Genomic DNA, 19,281 nt, shown 5'->3' with positions numbered 1-19,281 from the left:
GGGGGTCACTTTCCCCCTTGCCCCCCTCTGTTCACGCCTATGGAGGACTGTAATGGCAGACCGTCGCCTGGTTTGGAATCAAAATAGCATACAGTATGCTATCGCACCAGATGACTAACCCATTCACTGGTATCGATTCGGGTCGTCTTTGCATCGTGCCTTCACTTTCAGGCTTCGTATCTGTGATGCAGACCTTGTCGTAATTGTAGTGGTGCAAAAAAAAAAAACAGCTCTCTAACTTCGGTATCATATATCGTTCAGTGCATACGCCTATGCACGACGCATTTCTTTTTCGTTCGTACGTGCTTTTGTTAAGTGAATCAAACCGCGAATGGGTCGATCAGTTATTTAGTGAGCGAACAAGAGGTCGATGCTCAATGGTAGCCTTCCATGCAACTCTAGCGTTATTTTTCCCAACAATCAGTGTAAGAGCGGCGCGTCGCACATCTGCTTTTTGATCTGCGAATTAAACGCGAGGTTAACGGCGCCCTGTTTTTAGTTAAAAATGCGAGGGCATGTATTCTTGCCGCAAGCGTGTCTACAGGCAATGCAAATGGGGGCCTAATAGTAAACGTGTTTAATACATGTGATCCGAAAGTTATTCCCGCGAACTTGGCCCGAGATCTTGGATATACGCCACTGCGATTCGCGGCCGCATATCAGCAAACGCTGTTTGAGTTCTATGTGAAGGTAACATGACACTGCGCATGAAAGGCTAAAGCTTTAGGAATGACTCGAAAAAGCACAATCTCGTTACTGCGATGTGAAGTAACACCATGCGACGCGTGGGCGGTGAGGGCTGTTGCAGATAGCGGGACCCTCACGCTGTTCAGTGTTTGCGGAAGGCTGTTAAATTGGTTTTGAGGAAAAGAAAGACGCAGTGGACTGCCTCATTTCTCGGTGGACACCTCAACGGCGCCTTGAGAGAAAGGAGGAAGGAGTAAGAGAAAAAGGTGCACCAGTGGAGGACTCCGGAACAATTTCTACCACTCGGGTATCTTTAAGGTGCACTGAATCGCACAGCAAACGGGGCCCCTTTTGTGTTACAGCGATAGCTGTTAGGCGCCCGTCCCTGGCTTCCGTGTCGTAGTCGTCCGCCGTCGGCGTAACCGGTTAACCTGAGTCGCCTGCGGGTGGCCCTGTTCGGAACACTCGCCTTCCAGTGCAGGGGTGCACCACGTGGCAACTACACCAGTGCGCCAGCAAAATATCCCCAAAACTAAACGCCTAAACAGCTCTCGCTGAACATCGCGTCACACAATCGTAACCGTCCGGTGAATTTTTTCCCTTGCATTGGAACGCGGCCGCCGAAGCTGGGATTGAACCCAGGTCCAACGGCACAGTGGCCAGGAGCTCTAACCACTGAGCCACCGTGGCAGGTAGTTGCTACCTTTCTAGGTGGGAGTTAAAAAACGGCAAGGAGATAGAGGGTGATTGTGAAGGGGATGCGCCTCCTTCCTTCTCTCTCCAAAAGGTAACGCAAAAGTTTAGTTTCACGGTCTTGTTTCAGTAGATATTCCGCCAGTAGTAAACACCCCAGCGTAAAGCACTTGCAGCCAGACTTAAAGTTTAATAGGTCCGTAATTGTTTAAGATTGTTGTTGGGCCCAGGAATTGAATATACACTGATGAGAAGAAGTGAAAAAGAGATATAAGATTCACTGTCGGCATCTAAAATGGAAATCAAGGAGTTGCCCTTTCGGCACCATTTTATGCGTGTGCGAGAATCGGGAAAAATAACGATGACTATTCCAAAGACTGCGTTTTATAGAAAACAGCTGATGCTAAAAAAAGAGGAAAAGAATGATCAAGTTAATTGCGCAATAAGAATATGACGTGTTGAACGCTAGCAAGAAAAAAGAGCACAGGTGCAGATATACTCTCTTGGAACATTCGCTACATGAAAAGGTGGTGGCAGGAAAAAACGTTCCCCGCGTCGACACGCATGATTTTTCGCTTTGGCTGAATGAGTGCCGTAGACACACTAGGGCGAGGTCACCATCAGTCACCCGACGCCACCTTCTCTGACGCTGCCCCGACAGGCAGCGCCATGAGCGTCCTTTTGCAGGTCTACGCCATCGTGTGGAAGGACGTATACGTGCAGGCGATCAAGCGCCACTACATGATCACCTTGTTCGAAGTGGCCCTCATCTGCCTCTCGTTCTTCGCCGTTGAGCAAGACAGGCCGCTGGTGCCACCGGCGGCTTCCTGCGAGAAGCCACCCTGCCTCAGGCTGAGCCCGCCCCGCGACTACCCCGAACGCAACGAGAGCCACTTCAACGCTCCACAGCTGGCAAGGACTGCTTCGCATGCTCTTTGCATTGTTCATTTGTGCATGTTCCATCCGCTTTTAGAATTCTTGTCGGATGAGCAAGGAATGCTGCCATATATGGCCGACAACGTACCATATGGAGGAGGAAAATGCACTATAATCACATCGGTTTGGAAATTTACCTGAAAGTATATGCATAAAATTCTGTCCTCTGATCGAAAAGTCCGTAAATGACTAACTGTCCCGCCACTCAGGGCTTTCAGGCCAAGTTTTCAAGGATGCTCAGGCCTAGTAGGGCGTGGAAAGAAACGTGACAAGGTGCAACTTTAGCAGACTGCCCAATGGAGCTCCATGCTAGGAGCAGATCCGGTGCTGTTGACTGATGTACAGCTAGTATGGTAGTTCATCCAACATGGAGACAGTGGAACGTACAGAGTTGGGCATATATCCCCAGGTGACAGGGTCTGCTTTCAAACCATATATTGGGGCACTTATGACATACGCGAAGTTAAAAAAATCTGGAGGGTGAGTCTCATCCTCGGCCCTGAGAACCTTGGTAGCTGAGAACCTTGGTAGGTGCCGTAAGTGCCCTAATATACTGCCTAAAGGCAGACCCTGTGGCCTCGGAACTTTTGACCAACACTGCACATGTATTTTAAGAGTTAGATTCCAGCGTCTTTTTCGCTTTTTATACTAAGCTCTTTAGAGACAGTATGCCGCCATGACAGGCTTAAAGGTACCAAGCAACACCACCCATTGCTACTATAACGCTAGTAAAACATTTCCTAAACAAAAGCAAAATGCACCCGCAGTGAGAAGCTTATGGAACGCAATTTTAGCGAAAAAACAATTTCCGTCGCCGCCTATTTGAGCGCAGCGTGAAATGGATGTATGCAGCCTAATTTTGAGTTTGCAAATTGCACAGCGCAATATTAAGTGTCGAGAAATTCGCCGTGGACGCAATGAAAATAAATTTATTTGCCAAAGTTGTGTTGCATAAGCTTATGACAACGAGTGTGCGTAAGTGACAGTTCAGTTTCAATTTAAGTAAAGCAATAAAACTGTGCAATAGTTGGTGTTAATTGCAAAAAAAAAACTTTAAAAAAACACTCAGCTGGTGCATTGCACTCTGTCCACTTTTGCCTAAGGCTGTCTTGTTTGTGTTCGCTCTGTTCTTCATTTGGCACACTAGTCCACTCTCTCCCGCCAACTTTGCTCAAAGCACGGCTTCATGTTACTGTATGTCCGATCAACAACCGACTGTGCTCCTGCGTACTTTATCTGCTCTTTTTCGGCGGCTGTATTGTACTTTTCCTCACGGCAACTCTCCAGCGTCCTTCACAAGCTAGCATAGCGCTAATTTTCTTATCTTTCCCCCCAGATCCTCTACACTCCCCGCGGTGAAAAAGGTGAAAACCAGGAGTTGGTGAAAGCCGCGTTTTCGCTGAACGATCACGTGAAGACGCGCGGTTTCAACAGCGAGAAAGACATGCTCGACACCTTCTACCGGTTGACCCCTCAGCCGAAGTACGGGCCCGAACAGCGCGTCATCGCGGTCGTCTTCGGCAAGCCCCGCAACCAAAACGACCTCGAGTTCACCGTGCGCTTCTTCGACGACCCGCACTATATTCAGCGGCGCCGCAACATCTTCGCGGTCTTCAGCACTCTGCCCAACCCGGTGTCGCAACGCGAGAGCATCGCCTACTGTCAGATCGCGCTAGTGCGAGCCAAGGCCGAAAAGCTTCGCCAGCTCGCCGCAGCGAACGGCAAGGACGTCGCTTCGAGACGCACCTACCGCATGACGACTCGGCGAATGAGCGAGGGCCCGGTACCCGAGGACGCTGCGTCCGAGCGCTGGATCATGGTAGTGCGCATAGGCATCGGCTATCTCGTCCCCTTCTGCACGCTCGTCGGGCGCCTGTCCGAAGAAGCACACGGCGGCATCCGCGAGAAGCTACGGCTGGCTGGCCTGAAAGACGCAGTCTACTGGCTGGGCCACTTCCTGGCGGCCATGTTCAAAGGAAGCCTCAGCATACTCATTGTCATGACCTACATGACAACGGTCGAGTACGAGAGCGGAGGCCTGCACACCACCTTCCTCGAAAACACCGACAAAAGAGTGGCGCTGGTGTCGCTGGTGCTGTTCAGCATCCAGTACATCACGACGGCCATGGTTCTGTCGCTGTTCTTCTCCGACACGACGGGGGCCATCCTGTTCGCCATGTGCTACTGGATAACGGCGTACGCCACGCCCTGGCTCACGCTGGAGGACTTCCAGGGACTCTCGGCGCACTACATTCGGCTGAGTCGTCTCACCAAGCTGCTGAGCTCGGTGCTGCCATGCATGGCTCTGCACTGGTGCTTCCGCATAATCGGCTGCGCAAACGTTATTGGTAAGGCTGCGCGCTTTGCGGCGAAAGTGCACAGACACTGATCGGCTCGCTAATGCGGTAAATGTGCCCGCAAAATATTTTAGGAATGCAACTAAGGGGAGCGAAAAAGTGCACATATTAGGTCCTTCTCAATGGTAAACAACGTGGTACTTTGCCCCGGTATGGTTTAAAGAGGATTACTGCAGGCTAAGCTGTATATATAGAAAGCGGGAACTGTCTAAAAAATGAAATTTTGTGAATACTGTACAGTTAATGCTACTGAACGGCATCAGCAGCACTGCAATTGTCCTAAAGAAAATTGGCCGCCGCTTCAACACTTTAGGAAGCATCTTGCTTTTGAAAAGTGACAAGGTTTTTGCTGTATCATACTGAGAACGTGCTTGATGGCTTTCGCCACACAGCGACAGGCTTAGGGGAGCCAGATACTCTTCAACGCGTGAAATCAACTCCATGCCATGCTACCGGGTACAAAGGGATTAACCACAACAGCATGAGAATCGCTCGGCGCCATTGACTGGAGGGCCTGCTTTGAGAGGCATTGACCGCTTCGTTCTTGAGTTGTATCCAACTATAGATGCTTGAGCGACAATACTGCAAATGCAGCTCGCAAAACACATTGCGCTCTTACTTCTTGCCAGGCGAGACGCGAATGCAGTAACAATACCCGACCATGTTTCGTTCACTTCTATCCGTGCTCGTGTATGTCCGTAATGTCACTGAGCTTGCCAGTACGCATCTAACCACATCTCAACGTCGTCGTCCCTTTGTCAGGCGAGCCGTACAGCTTTTCATCCGTGTCAGAGTACGTGCTCCAGCGCGACAACGTCACCATGCTGGAGGTGTGGACGGTGATGCTGACGTACAGCTTGGTCATGTGCATCACAATCTGGTACATGAACAACGTGCTCTCGTGGACGCGCGGTGTGCCACTGGTGCCCTGGTTCCCCCTCTCTCCCGCGTACTGGCTCCCAAAGCGACAGGGGGCCTTCCAGCAGATACCGCCCGTAGCGCCCGACGGTGTCCACTTCGAGCATTACCCGCGAGACAAGCAGGAGGTCGTCTTCGTCAACAGGTGAGAGCCTGTCGTATATGTGCATAATGTCCGCCGCTTAGAGAGCTCACAAAGAAAACTATTTCAGAATGGAATGCTATAGTATTAGATTTCACATTGGTCGCAGCTTCTGTTGCAACTTCTGTGTGTGTTTGCGTCAGTTTCTTTGCAATTGTCGGTCCATCAACCGCCATATTAGGACTACTCGCTGCAGTAGTTTTCCGCTATGCTGTCACGATGCTGACATTTGCATATACAAATTTTTTTCTGATTTTTGGTTTAGTGACACGGGACGGCCCCGGGTTGCTCTTGAAGCGCACTTATACCCTCTGGGTTGCTATCTAGAAACTAAATTGCTCAACACGGTGGGCAGGTTGTGATGACGTCACTAGGCTACGTGATCTGTCTATACCAATCATTAATTGCCACCTGCCACATTGAGCAGGTTGCTCACAAACCGGTGTCAGGTTGCCGCCTGCCACACTGGGCAGGTTGTGATGACGTCACAAGATCGCGTGACCTCTCTCGACCTATAGGGCGGTCCACCATTGAAGGTTGCGATGACATCACTCGGCCAATCTTTCGAGCAATCGGAGAATTTCGAGAGAGCCAATGATATCGCATTAACAAAATTGCTGTTTTATTATTCGCGATTTTCATCACCGGTTGATTAGAGAGACTGGGACATGGATGGGTTCAGCCCACATGTTCACGGAGTCGCGACGCCTCAACATGCCTCACGCCTGCACATTTCGGACTGCAGACGCCCAAGTCAGATTTTGTTACTTGCGCTGAAACGTTACGCATAACAAGGACGACGCCTTAACAGGCAACCTAGTGAGCGGCAGCAGTTTTGTAACGCCATCTGCCAGATCTGTGATACGGCGGCAAGAAAAACAAAATTTCCGTCCATTGCAAGACTGAGGGAAGCGGGTCACGACAACAGCATATAAGTGGTATCCCGCTCTCGTCGTTTGTCTTGTGAACATCGATGCCTCAGCGGCGGTGGCCCACGATATACCAATCCTATAGCGCTGTCCGGAAATCGCAGGGGTTCTACATTTGTCTGAACAAGCCGTGCAATGTCCTAGAACCTAGATGTGCTGCCAGCCAATCACGGTCCCTAAAAACCGCTCATATTGTGACGAAGAAGAATAATAATCAGAGAATTAGGTTTCTGGCTATTGTCATGGACCAGCGCTATGGTGCCGGTGCCTAAAGATAACAAACCCCATTCTTGCATTAGATCAGTTGCGCGCATTTTGACAATGATTAGCTGACCTCAGATGTCTCGGCGATACAGCTATCGGAGTACGGAATAAATCAGCTCATGATACGAATCGAGTCTGGATCACAAATGCTTCGTCTTTGAGCAGTCAATCTCAACATATTCAAGGAAGAGCATCACTAAAATCTATGGCGTACCTGGAGCCCTGTTGTGCCTGCTCAATTATGCTTCGCCATGCATGGATTGGCTGCAAGCCGAAGCAAGAGTAGCTGATACCTCGTCCTTCCAACCACGCGGCAAAGATAACGCGTGAATTTATAGTGCAAGAGCACTACTACAGACATACCAACGCCGAGCAAGAATCTTGTCTTGTCCCGTGCTCCGAACTAACCCGAGCTACCCGAGTTACTCGGGTAAGCTCGGGTTAGTTCGGAGGAGCGTCGGGCAAGCTGCAGCCAATGGGAGGCAAGTAACAGGTGGCAGTTAATGACTCGTCGCGAGAGGCTGCTCGAGAAGAGCAACATGAGTTGTACAATCCTATACCGGTCGCTGTGATAGAAACAGCCATGTGCCAGTACAGAGTGCATCGCTTAACCGCTGCACCATTGCGCTGGTAGTGGTATGAGGACTTGCCGCTATCTATGAATGTTAAGCAGAGAATGACCGATTCTGCATATATGGGCCATCATCATGGTCACCAATAATCAGCCTGGCTACGCCAGCTGCAGAGCAAAGTCCTCTCCCATGCCTCTCCAATTAACCCCGTTATTTGCCAGCTGCGGCCCTTCTCAAGCCCGTTTATTCCTATTGATCTCGACTACAATGTCATTACCTCTCGTTTGTTCCCTCACCCACTCTGCCCGTTTCCGTTCTATACCCACTAAAGCTATCGCGTCATACCCTTAAGGCGGAGCTTAAATGTCCCCTCCAGTTGAAGAATGAACACGTGCTTTCGCACGTCCTACTCGGTTTAAATATACTAAACCCGTACCACTCTTTTTGTCCTCTTGCGAAACCACGGCGCAGACTGGAGTACGAAGAGGAGCACACCCACGTCCTCCGCGACACGAACTTCAAGGCGTACGCGAACGAGCTGCTGGCCGTGATGGGCCCCAGCGGCGCGGGCAAAACATCGCTCATTCGCATCATGACCGGCATGCAGCCGCCCACCGGAGGCCAAGTCATTGTCGAGGGCTACGACGTGACCACCCAGACGGCGAGCGCCTGCGCCAGCATGGGCGTCGTTCTGCAGAGGCCCGTGCTGTTCAGCGACCTGACCGCCTACGAGCACTTGCTCTTCTTCGGCGGCCTCGCAGGCCTGATGGGCGAGACGCTCGTCCACCGGGCTATCGAAGTCAAAGACATGCTGCTCTTGACCGAGGTGTCCGCCATGATGTCTCTAAACATGAACGCTTCGTGCAAAAGGCGACTGGATTTGGCTATTGCCATCCTTCTGTCACCCAGGTACCCGCACCGTGCACGAGCTGGCTTCTGTTACCTGATATGTGCCATACTTGTGTAAGCCCGCTAACAATGCGATGAAAAGCCAACACCGCGACAAATGATCATCATGAGTGTCGGGCTTTAGAGACAATGCTTGCGAGGTGTTGCCTCATAGACATATATAAGCCACACAAACATGAACACACTATCTCAAACCCAGCAGTAGGAGCGAAACCAGGGAACTGGGAAATATTACCAAAACAAATACATAATCATTATCAAGATCAATTAGGTTACCATTTACCAAAATAATCATGTACTGATGGCCCCGCAAGACCTATATATCTATACTTTGGTTAGATATCACTCTCTCTGCTTCGCTGCATACCGTGATTCTGTGCATGTTTGCTGTGAAACTCTGATATTTATTTTTCGTAACGTAGCAGAGTTACGCAATTCACTACAGCAGTTTGCCAAAGTGCATTTAGAGATTATCAGGAAAACTGGTTTCCCCGATGCCATTGGGGTTTTCTGTTCCTGCTTACCGTGGAGTAACAACACACTCTGTTATAGTATTTTCAAGGAAAAGGTCTAATGTCGTATCAACACAGGCATGGTGCAGGTCCTCTTCCTCTTTGAGGGGCTGGACATATGGAACGCAGCCATAAAAAAGGTGTCCGCTTTGTACAGACTTCTCAAAACAAATGCGTCGCCTAGTACAGCAGGACTGTTTTTTTTTTCAGTTTGGAAAATGTTTCTGTAAACTCTGCCCCAATAAACTGATAGAACGCACGCTAATATTGTCGTACATTCATTCTCAACTTCTCTTTTCACAGCGATGTCCAAATTCTTTTTTTTACACCAACAGGGTACTTATTTTAGACGAGCCCATGTTCGGAATGGACATCGCGTCCCGCTACCACGTGTGGAATGTGCTGGTACAGGCAAAGCAGAAGACCTGCGTCATCATGACGACATCCGACATCGACGACATTGACGCAGTAGCTGATCGGACGGCTATCCTCGGCTACGGAGGCCTCAAGTGCTTTGGTACACCCACATTCCTGCGCCGACGCTACGGCTGCGGTTACAACCTGCACTTGACCAAGGCGCCCAATTTCCAGACCAGCCAGGTCGTGGAGGCGCTCCAGGAGGTTTCCAAGGAGACACGCGTCCTGCAGGTACGATAAAGTGTGAACCGTGTGAGGAGCCTAGCAAGCTGCCTTGTTTAGCCGCACCAAGAAGCTGAATCGATTGCTAATACCTGCTTTCTCGCTTTGTTGATCAGCACTTCTTTGAATCTTATAGTTTACGGTATTTTGGCATGAACTTTCGTTATAACGGTGCATTTATAAAGCCAATTACGCGCCAACACTACTATTATCATTGCAACTAATAAAAATGTGACCTTATTAGCAGGCGATCAGCTGATCAGCACTTCTTTGAATCTTTTTGTTTACGGTATTTTGGCATGAACTTTCGTTATAACAGTGCGTTTATAAAGCCGATTACGCGCCAACACTATTATTATCATTACAACTAATAATGTGACCTTATTAGCAGACAATCACCTGATAATGTTCATGTAACGATCAAAAAATATAGTCCCAGATTTTTCTACCACCCCCGAAAGGCGGTGATGACAACAGGTGTACTCGGTTTCCCCACAGTATACAATTGTTTACCCTTTATAGAAAAACTTAACAGTGTCAGGTTGGCGTTGCCGTTAGTTATACAGCCAAATGCTGGAGTAGCCTATTATTTGGACAGACCGACGTGCTTTCCAAAATGTCATACGCATATGTGAGTAGACAAGCGACGCTTGAATACAATATAATATGTCAGTTGCCTTGATATTAGGGTTCTTTGGTTTAACACGACCAAAGAAGCCCCAACATAATTTAAAATTCGCTCAGAACTGGACCGCTACGCCGATAAAACGCGCAAGCTCCGCGGCCACGCAGGACCACAAGCAATTCGCGATCGTCAACCTCGGCGACCGGCGAGACCACGTGGCCGTGTCGAAGGCGCTGCAAGTCGTCGAGCAGCGCCAGAGGCAATACGGCGTCGAGTCGTACAAGGTGGGTGTGATCACCATCGAGGACATATTCCTGCGCGTCATCATGGAGATCGACGCCAGCAGCGTCGAGTCCAAGCGCCGCGCGGCCCTGGACAAGGGCAAGGCGCAAATGGGTATGACAAACATCGGTGCCACCGCGGTCCAGCAGACCGAGAACGTCATGGCCATGGCCACAGCCGACGTCGGCGGCTTCACGCAGCTGCCGCAGGAGGCGTACGAGTCGTCGGTGCAGATCCAGGAGCACATGCAAGCCCTGTACGACTTGGCGGCGGGAAAGCCCCGCAATTACCAGATCTTCCTCGCCATGCTGACCAAGCGGCGCCTTTACATGAGGCAGACGCTGTACACGCCTCTGGCCTGCTGGCTGCTGCCGTCGCTCCTAATGTTCCTCGTGTGCCGCTACCAGGCCAGCTACGAAGAACGGCTCGCGGTGCACTTCGGGGCCGACCTGACTGTCTACGACTTGGCGACGCTCCACCCGGAGTCCGGGGTCCTGCTCGCGCGCGACAGCGCGTCCACGCAGCTCGCCGACTCTTTTTTCCGGCCCCACGCCCGCTCAGCGTCCCTCACTGTCAACGAAGTGGGCAACATGGACGCGTACATGAGGAATCTCAAGGGTGACCGGACGGCACACCGGTCCGCCGTCGCGGGAGCCGAGTTCGTGGCCGATGCCGACGGCAATTCGGGGCGTGCCATCGCCTGGTACCACGGAGACTTCTACCACACGCAGTCGGCCTCGGCCAACCTCCTGGGCACGGCACTGCTGCGCTGGGCGTCCGACGACTCGCAGGCCTCCATGGTGTCGATGCTGCAGCCAATGCGTCGCCGCAACCACAGCATCTATTCGCGCTCGCTGCGCCGATACCATGCCGCCGAGGAGCTGCACGCTATCGTTGCCACCCGGCTGATGCGCTTTATCCTGCTGCCGGCGGCCACGTCGGTGACGGCGGCCAGCTTCGTGCTGTTCGCCATCGACGACCGTGTGAGCAACTCCAAGGCGATGCAGCTCATGTCCGGAGTGCCGCCGCTCGTGTACTGGATGGGCAACTACGTTTGGGACATGCTGATGTCCGTCATCTCGCTCTTCTGCATGTTCTTCCCCGTTTCGTTCTGCGATCCGATGTTCTTCGATGTCGGTAAGTCGACCGTGAATTTCGCAGGTGTGGGACAGAACAGCCACGCGAGCGCATTCGTGATGATCCCTAATTGCCGGGAACATGCAGCGCTCTTCGCTTTCGATCTACAAAGGGAACGTGTTGTTTCTGCTACTAGCAGAGCGGCAAGCGAAGAAAATGCAGCTGCATGTTTCCGGAAATGCGAACTCGGTAAGAGGCGCAACACTAGAACACTGCAGTCCAAAGCTGAAGCAGCAGCATTCTCTAACCGAGCCACGTAATTTATTTCTATAGTGAGCGCGGTTAATGTTTTCCGCTAAGTTTTTAATGCGACAGCATTAAAAGCCTCGCTGCAGAAAAAAAAAATCATGAGCCGTCGTCGGTCATAAAATTCCCCCATTGGCTCGAGAGAAGTGAAGTGACGTCACTTATGGGATATGCATCAACAGGCTAAAATGCTACTACTGCATTGCCGACACGTAAGGTAGATGTCTTTGTCATTTTTTTCATACTCTCTGACAAGGAGATACAATGCGCTTCATCTGAGGAGTAATATACACGCGTGGTTTCAGCGTGCTAACAACACATGTGCAGCCAGCTAACAACTGCGTAACGCGTGTGCTTCAAATTTAGGTTTTATTTTTAAAGCTGCGTATTGCAAAAAAATCAGCCTTTCGTAGCTCGATGGGCCAGACTAAGCATTAAAAATGCTCTTCTTAAATTTGTGAATTGAAACCATAAGTAAATAGCATAACATGTCCCCACATTTTTAATCCATGAAGTTGTCTCACTGCCTTTTGTGCGTAATGTCTTTTCCGTTCACTCAAATTCACGCCAGGCTCTTCCCCAATAAAACCTAGAAGAGTGCGGTGAGGGGCTAGTTGGTACGACATTATGGGAACAATGAATAACTGCGCAAAAAGTACGGGACAAAAGAGAAGAACCACACGACACAAGCGCAGACTAACAACTGGTTTATTCCACCAACTCCTCCTTCCTTCAACAACAGAGCGCATGCGCACCAACCACAAAGACAAAAGCCATAATCATCTCGTCAATCCAAGAAACTCTAACTCCTTGCGGTACAAGTGTATGGAAGCCTAAAACATCTGTCAGGCCCTAATCAGGATCTTCTCTCTTCTCCCATCCTTTTTGCGCAGTTATTAATTGTTCCCATAATTCCCCAATAGTAAGCACAGAACTGACGATCTGCGGTGTTTCTGCGACCACAACTCACCTACAAATAATTTCAAGCTCTGTAAGCAGAAGGAGCTGTTTTATTTCAAAGTTTCATAAACCCTTGCCAACACAGTCGTCGCTGAGGTGTTGGCCTGCGCCACGGACACTAACCTAAGGCTTCATCCCAGCAACCGAACTGGAATGAATATCATTCGAGCAAAGCGTGGCGCACAGATGAAGCCCTTGCCTTGAGTCTGCGGAGCTCTATATACGATGTGCAACTACTGAAATGACACTACGCCGAGCGAAATGTCATATTAGCACCTTTGCATTAACCCATTTATGGGTTGCGAGTCTCTCAGCCATGGCTGGCGCTTGGCGACGCAGCGCCGGCCGTGCTCTGCATCTTCATGGCGTACGTGCACAGCATCTTGGCCTTCGTCTATTGGTTCTCCTTCTTCATGGACTCCATGCTGTCCGGATTCATCCTTGTCAACGTCGTAGCATCAGTAAGCGGTAGGTGCAATCGTTCCCGGTCGTAGCAAAATGATGGATGATCAATGATATTGATGCGGCAGAGTAAGCGGTAGTATTCGTGTTCCCCCAGAAGCCCGCCCCGTAGCCGTGCGGCTGAAACGCCGTATTACCACCTTACTCTCCCCCACTCGCCACCCATCGTCTCCAACCTTCTCTTCGTCTTAGTTTACTGCGCGCTACGACGCAGTACTATTGACGATGAGAAGACGAACATACCGACAAATATACATACGAGGCACGAACTGGCAAGTGTTCATTAGGCATGTAACACTCGCTTTTTATACATTCTTTAGCGCATGATGCGTCCAGTTTTTGGTCACGATGATGCACGTGTCCCCCCTCCCCCAACTCTCTCCGTTCTTGGTTGTCTTTTCCTCCTTCTGTTAAGGCAGTGGAAGTCACTAATAATTTTCAGGATCTGCTTCGAAGATTACATTTTCCTCTCTAATCTCTCTTTATATCCTTGCATTTCTATGTCTTGTTATGCTGATCTCACCAATGTACTGTCTGTTTCTTCGTCTGTCTCATCGTCAGTAGTGTTGTGTGATAGCGCGCAGTAAACAAAGGTGCAGAACCAACAGGCCCCTGTTTTAGCACTGCTTCCTCTTTCGCTTTTTTTTTTTTGCCTTCAGAAGTGACGTCGCCAGACCGGAGCATTCCCATCTGCTGATGGGAATTGACGTCACCAGAGCATTCTCATTCAATGTATTGAAGTGACGTCACTAGACGAGTAGTGACGCCACTTCCGGTAAAGGCATCAACAGCTGCTAATACTATAGCATTGCCAACACGTAATGGAATTAGGGTCCCTTTGAATTTTTTGTTCTAATAAAACCACTGCCACCGATTCATCATGCACTGCATGCGCGCGGGTTTTTAGACGGCCGCGCAACAGACAGACCGTTTCCAATTTGGTTGTGCATGCAGGCACGGTGTGCGGTCTGGCCTACCAGCTGTCGCTCATCGGGCAGACCGCCGAGCTGATGGTGGAGGACCCGCCACGGGAGCCGACCCTGTGGCTTCTCTACCTGCTGCCGCCCTTCTCGTACACGTGGGCGCTCATAAAGACGTCGCAGAAGGTGGCCGAGGAGAACTACTGCACGGGCTCCATGGCCGACGTCCGCGACGTGTGCGCCTACGTGCACAACAGCCTGGACGAGGGCGCCGTGCTCCTGCCCAACCTGCGCTACTGCTGCGCCCACTTCTACGCCTCCAACGGGACCAGCGTCAGCAAGCTGGCCTCATTCTCCCTGCACAGGCACGCTGGCAGTTGGAATGCACTCACGGGAGTCGAGCTTGCAGTCTCTCACACTAACCTGGGCACTGTCACATTGCTCGTTGGACAGCTGTGCGCGCCTGGCGCTACCGCTAAAACCGCGCAGTGCTCCGGGTGAGAACAACAGCCATGTGTACAAAATGGCGATGCCCATGGAGCACTTAGCAGTGCCTGCAATTCGACGAGCAATAAGCCGATGCCCGGGTTGGGAAGGTTGGAGTTTCGTGAGGTCTGCAGCATAGTTTCTCAATAGCTGTTACCTAGACTGAAAACTGGCGCCGTCGTTTGTGCAAGCTTGCGGGAATGCCGGGAAGACTAGGCTTGTTAACTGACTTGACTACTGTTGGCCCAAAAACGCGGATTCTGTCTCTGAATCGGAAGCTCCATCGCGGAGCGCCGCGAAGTGTACTAGGGAGGTATATTAAGAAGTTTGAATAGCTGCTGAAGGAGCTCAGTTTGAGCACAGCCAAAGACTTAACAGTGATGATCGAGAAATGTGCTACATGGATACCGCTTTACACCAAGAAACTCCTCTATTATTGTGTTTTCTTATTAACGCGTTTGACTAGCGCAGCTGTTCGTGCTTTGAGGAGACTTCGCCAATACATGTGTGGTGCGCGCTTGGACGGCTCTTCGCTGTCGGTGACGTCACCGGTCACTTGGAAGCGCTGGTCACGTGATGTTACGCCATCACACACGCCAATGCTCACGCCACAAGTGAGCCGCTAACGGCTTCGCTGTAAAACTGCACCGCTCAATCACCGCACTCTCGGCGATCCGCACAGAGACGGCATATTGGCCGAGCTGCTGGTGATGGTGGCCGAAGGGTGCATCTTGCTCCTGCTGTTGGCGCTGTTCGAGAAAGGCTTGTTCCGTTTCTGGGCGCCTGGCAAGGCGGGTGACGCGTCCGGAGTGGCCAGCCCCCTGAACGAGAAAGAAATGCCCCCCGACGTGGTCGCTGAAGCTAGGTGAGTCGCTGCTTTGACAGCCGGAGGGTTTTTCCGCTGCAATAGCGATTTCCGGGAAAGAACTCAGTTTTGAGTGTTCGGACGCATTCAGCTCGCCCAAGCAGTAAACCCCAGTTTTCAGGTAAAGCAGTCCAATAAATGTTGTAGTCGATGCGACTTCTATAGCAGCAATTGCTTGCGGTGTATCGAGTCTCTTCGCGTCCCTTATTTCGAACAAATATTGAATCAGTTAATATTTCGTCATGTGAGGCTTGAATACCCCTCCCTTTATTCCAGAACAATAGGTAAAAGTGCTGCCTGGCCGCAAGGACTCCACGCGTATCAGGACAGTTAGTTTTTGTACAATGAACTTTTCGATGAGGGAAACCGAAACATAGAGCGCCTTATCTAATGTGCCAGAACACAGAAGGCGAGCTTGTTTCGTTACTGTGTAGGTACTGCGGCATTCTCCATTTTTCCATAGCCACTTCTGACTGCTGGCGCTTTCAGGTAGCTAGCTGGCTTTAACTTCTGCACCTTTTCGTAAGGGCCTTAGAATGTGGCGTTTTGCCAGATGCATGCGATTTTAAAATGCCACTAAAATGATAGGCTGACATGCACTGTTTACAGTGTTACTGGAGCAAGTTTCAACTGATTACAAGCTGTTAAATTACTTTTTTTATTAATATGCGTGTTCACTGTACTATTGCTCTGCATGCCTGCCTACAAGGAATTCTTTGCTTAGATAGGACATAATAATAATAATTCTTTTTTTTTGGGGGGGGGGGGGGAAGGAAATGGCGCAGTATCTGTCTCATATATCGTTGGACACCTGAACCACGCCGTAAGGGAAGGGATAAAGGAGGGAGTGAAAGAAGAAAGGAAGAGAGAGGTGCCGTAGTGGAGGGCTGCGGAGTGATTTCGACCACCTGGGGATCACCTGTTTCGTAAACAAAACGCAATCAACGTAACTATAAAAAAGGGCCAAGTAAACGGCAGCGAAAAAGTGGTAGAGGTACACACACATTGTCTTCTCTCACGTTGTTCGGTTGATGCAGGTACGTGGAGAAAGCAGTTGCAGCTCACGATCTGGCCAAGCCTGCACTGCTGGTGCTGGACCTGAAAAAGAGGATATCGTCGCTCAACGTGCTGCGGGGCCTGTCCTTCCATGTGGAGCCCGGTGAGGCGTTCGCGGTGGCCGGTCTGCGCGGCTGTGGGAAGACCACGCTGCTCAACGTGCTCTCGGGCAGCACTATGCCCACGTCGGGCACGGCCCTCATCGGCGACGTGCCGCTGCAGAACCTGGCCGGGTGGGAACAGCGCATCGGCGTCTGCCCCACGCATGACAGCGTGCTGGGTCGCCTCACGGTGCACCAGACACTGCGGCTGTACGCGAACATCAGGGGCATCCGGCCAGAGGACATCGACCGGCTCCTGGAGCACCTGATCCTCCTCCTGAACCTAACGCAATCCGTGGAAAACACGGTGGAGGAGTGCGGGTGAGCTGGCGTGTACGCAGGCACTGAAGTTGCAATCTTACCTGAAGCCTAGCTCTCCCTTTTGTATCCTACTCAGCTTTCAAGCTTGTAGCTGTAATTTCTGGGCCTCTGGCAGAGCTTGTCCGCAGGAAACTTGTGTGCCTAGCAACGACGTAATGGAAGCTTCCATAAAAATTGTTAGGACGCAGACCATGTTAGGACTGCAGTCGTTGCTGACGTATCGTGCATGACTGTAAGGACAAACGCTTCGTTGGTATTCAAGTTGGTCAATAAGTCCACAGTGTTAAAGGGGAATGTTGGCACTGGGCTGGATGGGGCAGGAGTATCATGGCATCAAATACATACTGTTCTACGGAGGCCTCGCAAGCGCAGCGCCATGGCGCCTGAAGCGCATTAGAACAACCTGACTTTTTTTTTAACCGTTTTGTCGCAGTGCCGTGACACGCCGCAAGCTGGCAGTGGCCATCGCCATCATTGGGCTCCCCCCTGTGGTCCTGATGGACGACCCAGCCACGGGGCTGGACCTGATGTCCAAGCGCAAGATCTACCGCACCATCTCCATGCTGCGGCAGCTCGTCAAGTCGGCCGTGTTCATTGTGACCCACAGCCTGAGCGACTGCGTCGTTATGTCGGACCGTATGGCAATTATGCTCGAAGGTCAGTTCCAGTGCGTGGGCACCGTGGCCGAGCTCCGAGATCGGCTGTGCGTCGGCACCGTGCTCCTCATCAAACTCAGCCTGAGCAGCGCCTACGACGCGGAGGCGCTCAAGCTGGTGCACATGCTCGTGCTGAAGGCGTTTCCCAGCGCCGTATACAACGGCAGACTGGGCCACTCTATCGAGTACACGGTGACGCCCTCCGCCCCCTGGAGCCAGCTGGTGCCCAGGGTGCACGAGCTGCAAGTGCAGGTGGCCGCGTATGCCAGTGACGTCATCCTCACCGACATGACGCTTGAGCATGCGCTGCTCAAGATCGTCAAGTACCAGAAGCCAAAGGTCGCCTCCACACCGGCTGCCGACGCCATTGCCTTGTAGCGAGCGATATGAATGAGCGCGACGCGATAGCAGCCGCTTTGGGCTCCGCCTAAGTACGCCATAAGTAGCAAAGGTACGCGTGCACACAAGCAGAATAAAATCAGACGGCACGCTTAAAAACGAAAATTATGCTTTCTAACTTTCGTCACATGTCCATGCTATGGCTTCCGTTTTGTTTTCACACAAGGAAATTATGTACTGTGAACAGCGTATTTCATAAACTGACAACACAGATGACTGCGCACCCTTTTGTCGGATTTTCTGAAATGCCGCCCGTCAACCGCCCCCACTTTCTCGAGGCTGTACGGTGGCTACACCGCAGAATAAAATAAAAACATCGAGAAACATGGAAGTGTGATTACTGTCACTTCTGTATACAAATTGATGGTATATCCGCGTGGTAAATTTGTCCATCAGTGCAGTTATTCGCGTCGCTTTGTACTGACCATCTAGCTGCTTTGATATAAAAGTGGCCGTAAGAGAGTTGTGCCTCGCGAAGGTTGATTTCCTGCCCCTGACATACATCTTTCAGCTTAGAGCAACTCGCATAAATGGGGAACAGTTGGTGACCGAGTATATAGAGATACACCTTTCGGCCCACGCCACTGCGTGAACTCTTCCTCCATTGCATTGTGTATAAAATACAAAATGAGTTTAGTACCTGAATTGGATCTGATTGCAAAACATTTATTGTGTCGAGAGCAGGTTGCAGGAGACACATACTAGATGGCCGCTAGCCCATGGCTGGCGGCGACCTCATTGGCCCGCTCGACTGCCCGTACTTGAATCTCAGGGTCCGAGCTGACCAGCACGGCTCCCCACCGCTCGGGAGAAGGGAGCTGTATCAACTCCGCCGGAGGCGGATCATTTGCGCAGTTCCACAGAATGTGGTCGTATGTGGCCCTTTCACCATATTTATAGCAGTTTGGGTCGTATTGGCCAGGGTACATGAGGGCAAGCACTGCGGGATTCAGAAGGGAGCGTGTTTGCAGTCGGCGCGTAACTTCCTGCGCTTTTAACGACTTGCGGGGAGGGGGATATGCGCGCCTCTCCATCCTAAAGTGATGAGTGAAACATGAGATGAGATGAAACCGTCCCTCGTGAAATTCGGGTCGGAGGGTGCGCTTGCCTCCTGGTCGACGAAACCTCGGGCTTGCACGTGAGCCGCCTCGTTCCCTGGGTTAGACGAGTGGGCCGGGACCCAGATCAATTCAACTTCCTCTAATCG

General features: G+C 51.1%; 1 protein-coding gene across 1 annotated transcript; it reads left to right on the top strand.

Annotated features, from left to right (window-relative positions):
- Positions 1–4,492: 4,492 nt before the first annotated feature.
- On the top strand, positions 4,493–18,165 carry LOC144095310 (phospholipid-transporting ATPase ABCA3-like). The gene is made up of 10 exons (XM_077629084.1): positions 4,493–4,664; positions 5,436–5,736; positions 7,970–8,407; positions 9,255–9,567; positions 10,351–11,602; positions 13,148–13,276; positions 14,225–14,555; positions 15,359–15,541; positions 16,579–17,019; positions 17,453–18,165. Exons 1-10 carry the CDS (start codon positions 4,493–4,495, stop codon positions 18,051–18,053), a joined length of 4,161 nt encoding a protein of 1,386 aa, XP_077485210.1. The 3' UTR covers positions 18,054–18,165.
- Positions 18,166–19,281: the final 1,116 nt, after the last annotated feature.

This window comes from Amblyomma americanum, chromosome 6 (genome assembly GCF_052857255.1).
Source record: "Amblyomma americanum isolate KBUSLIRL-KWMA chromosome 6, ASM5285725v1, whole genome shotgun sequence".
Lineage (NCBI taxonomy): Eukaryota > Metazoa > Arthropoda > Arachnida > Ixodida > Ixodidae > Amblyomma > Amblyomma americanum.
The sequence above is the reverse complement of the archived record's forward strand: the minus strand, read 5'-3'. Positions and strand labels throughout refer to the sequence as shown.

Coding starts and splice junctions, on each gene's coding strand:
- LOC144095310 (XM_077629084.1), top strand. CDS start 4,493: ATGTGCTACTGGATAACGGCGTACGCCACGCCCTGGCTCACGCTGGAG. Junction 11,603..13,147: donor TCCGATGTTCTTCGATGTCG/GTAAGTCGACCG, acceptor TTGGCGACGCAG/CGCCGGCCGTGCTCTGCATC. Junction 14,556..15,358: donor GCCTCATTCTCCCTGCACAG/GCACGCTGGCAG, acceptor CGATCCGCACAG/AGACGGCATATTGGCCGAGC.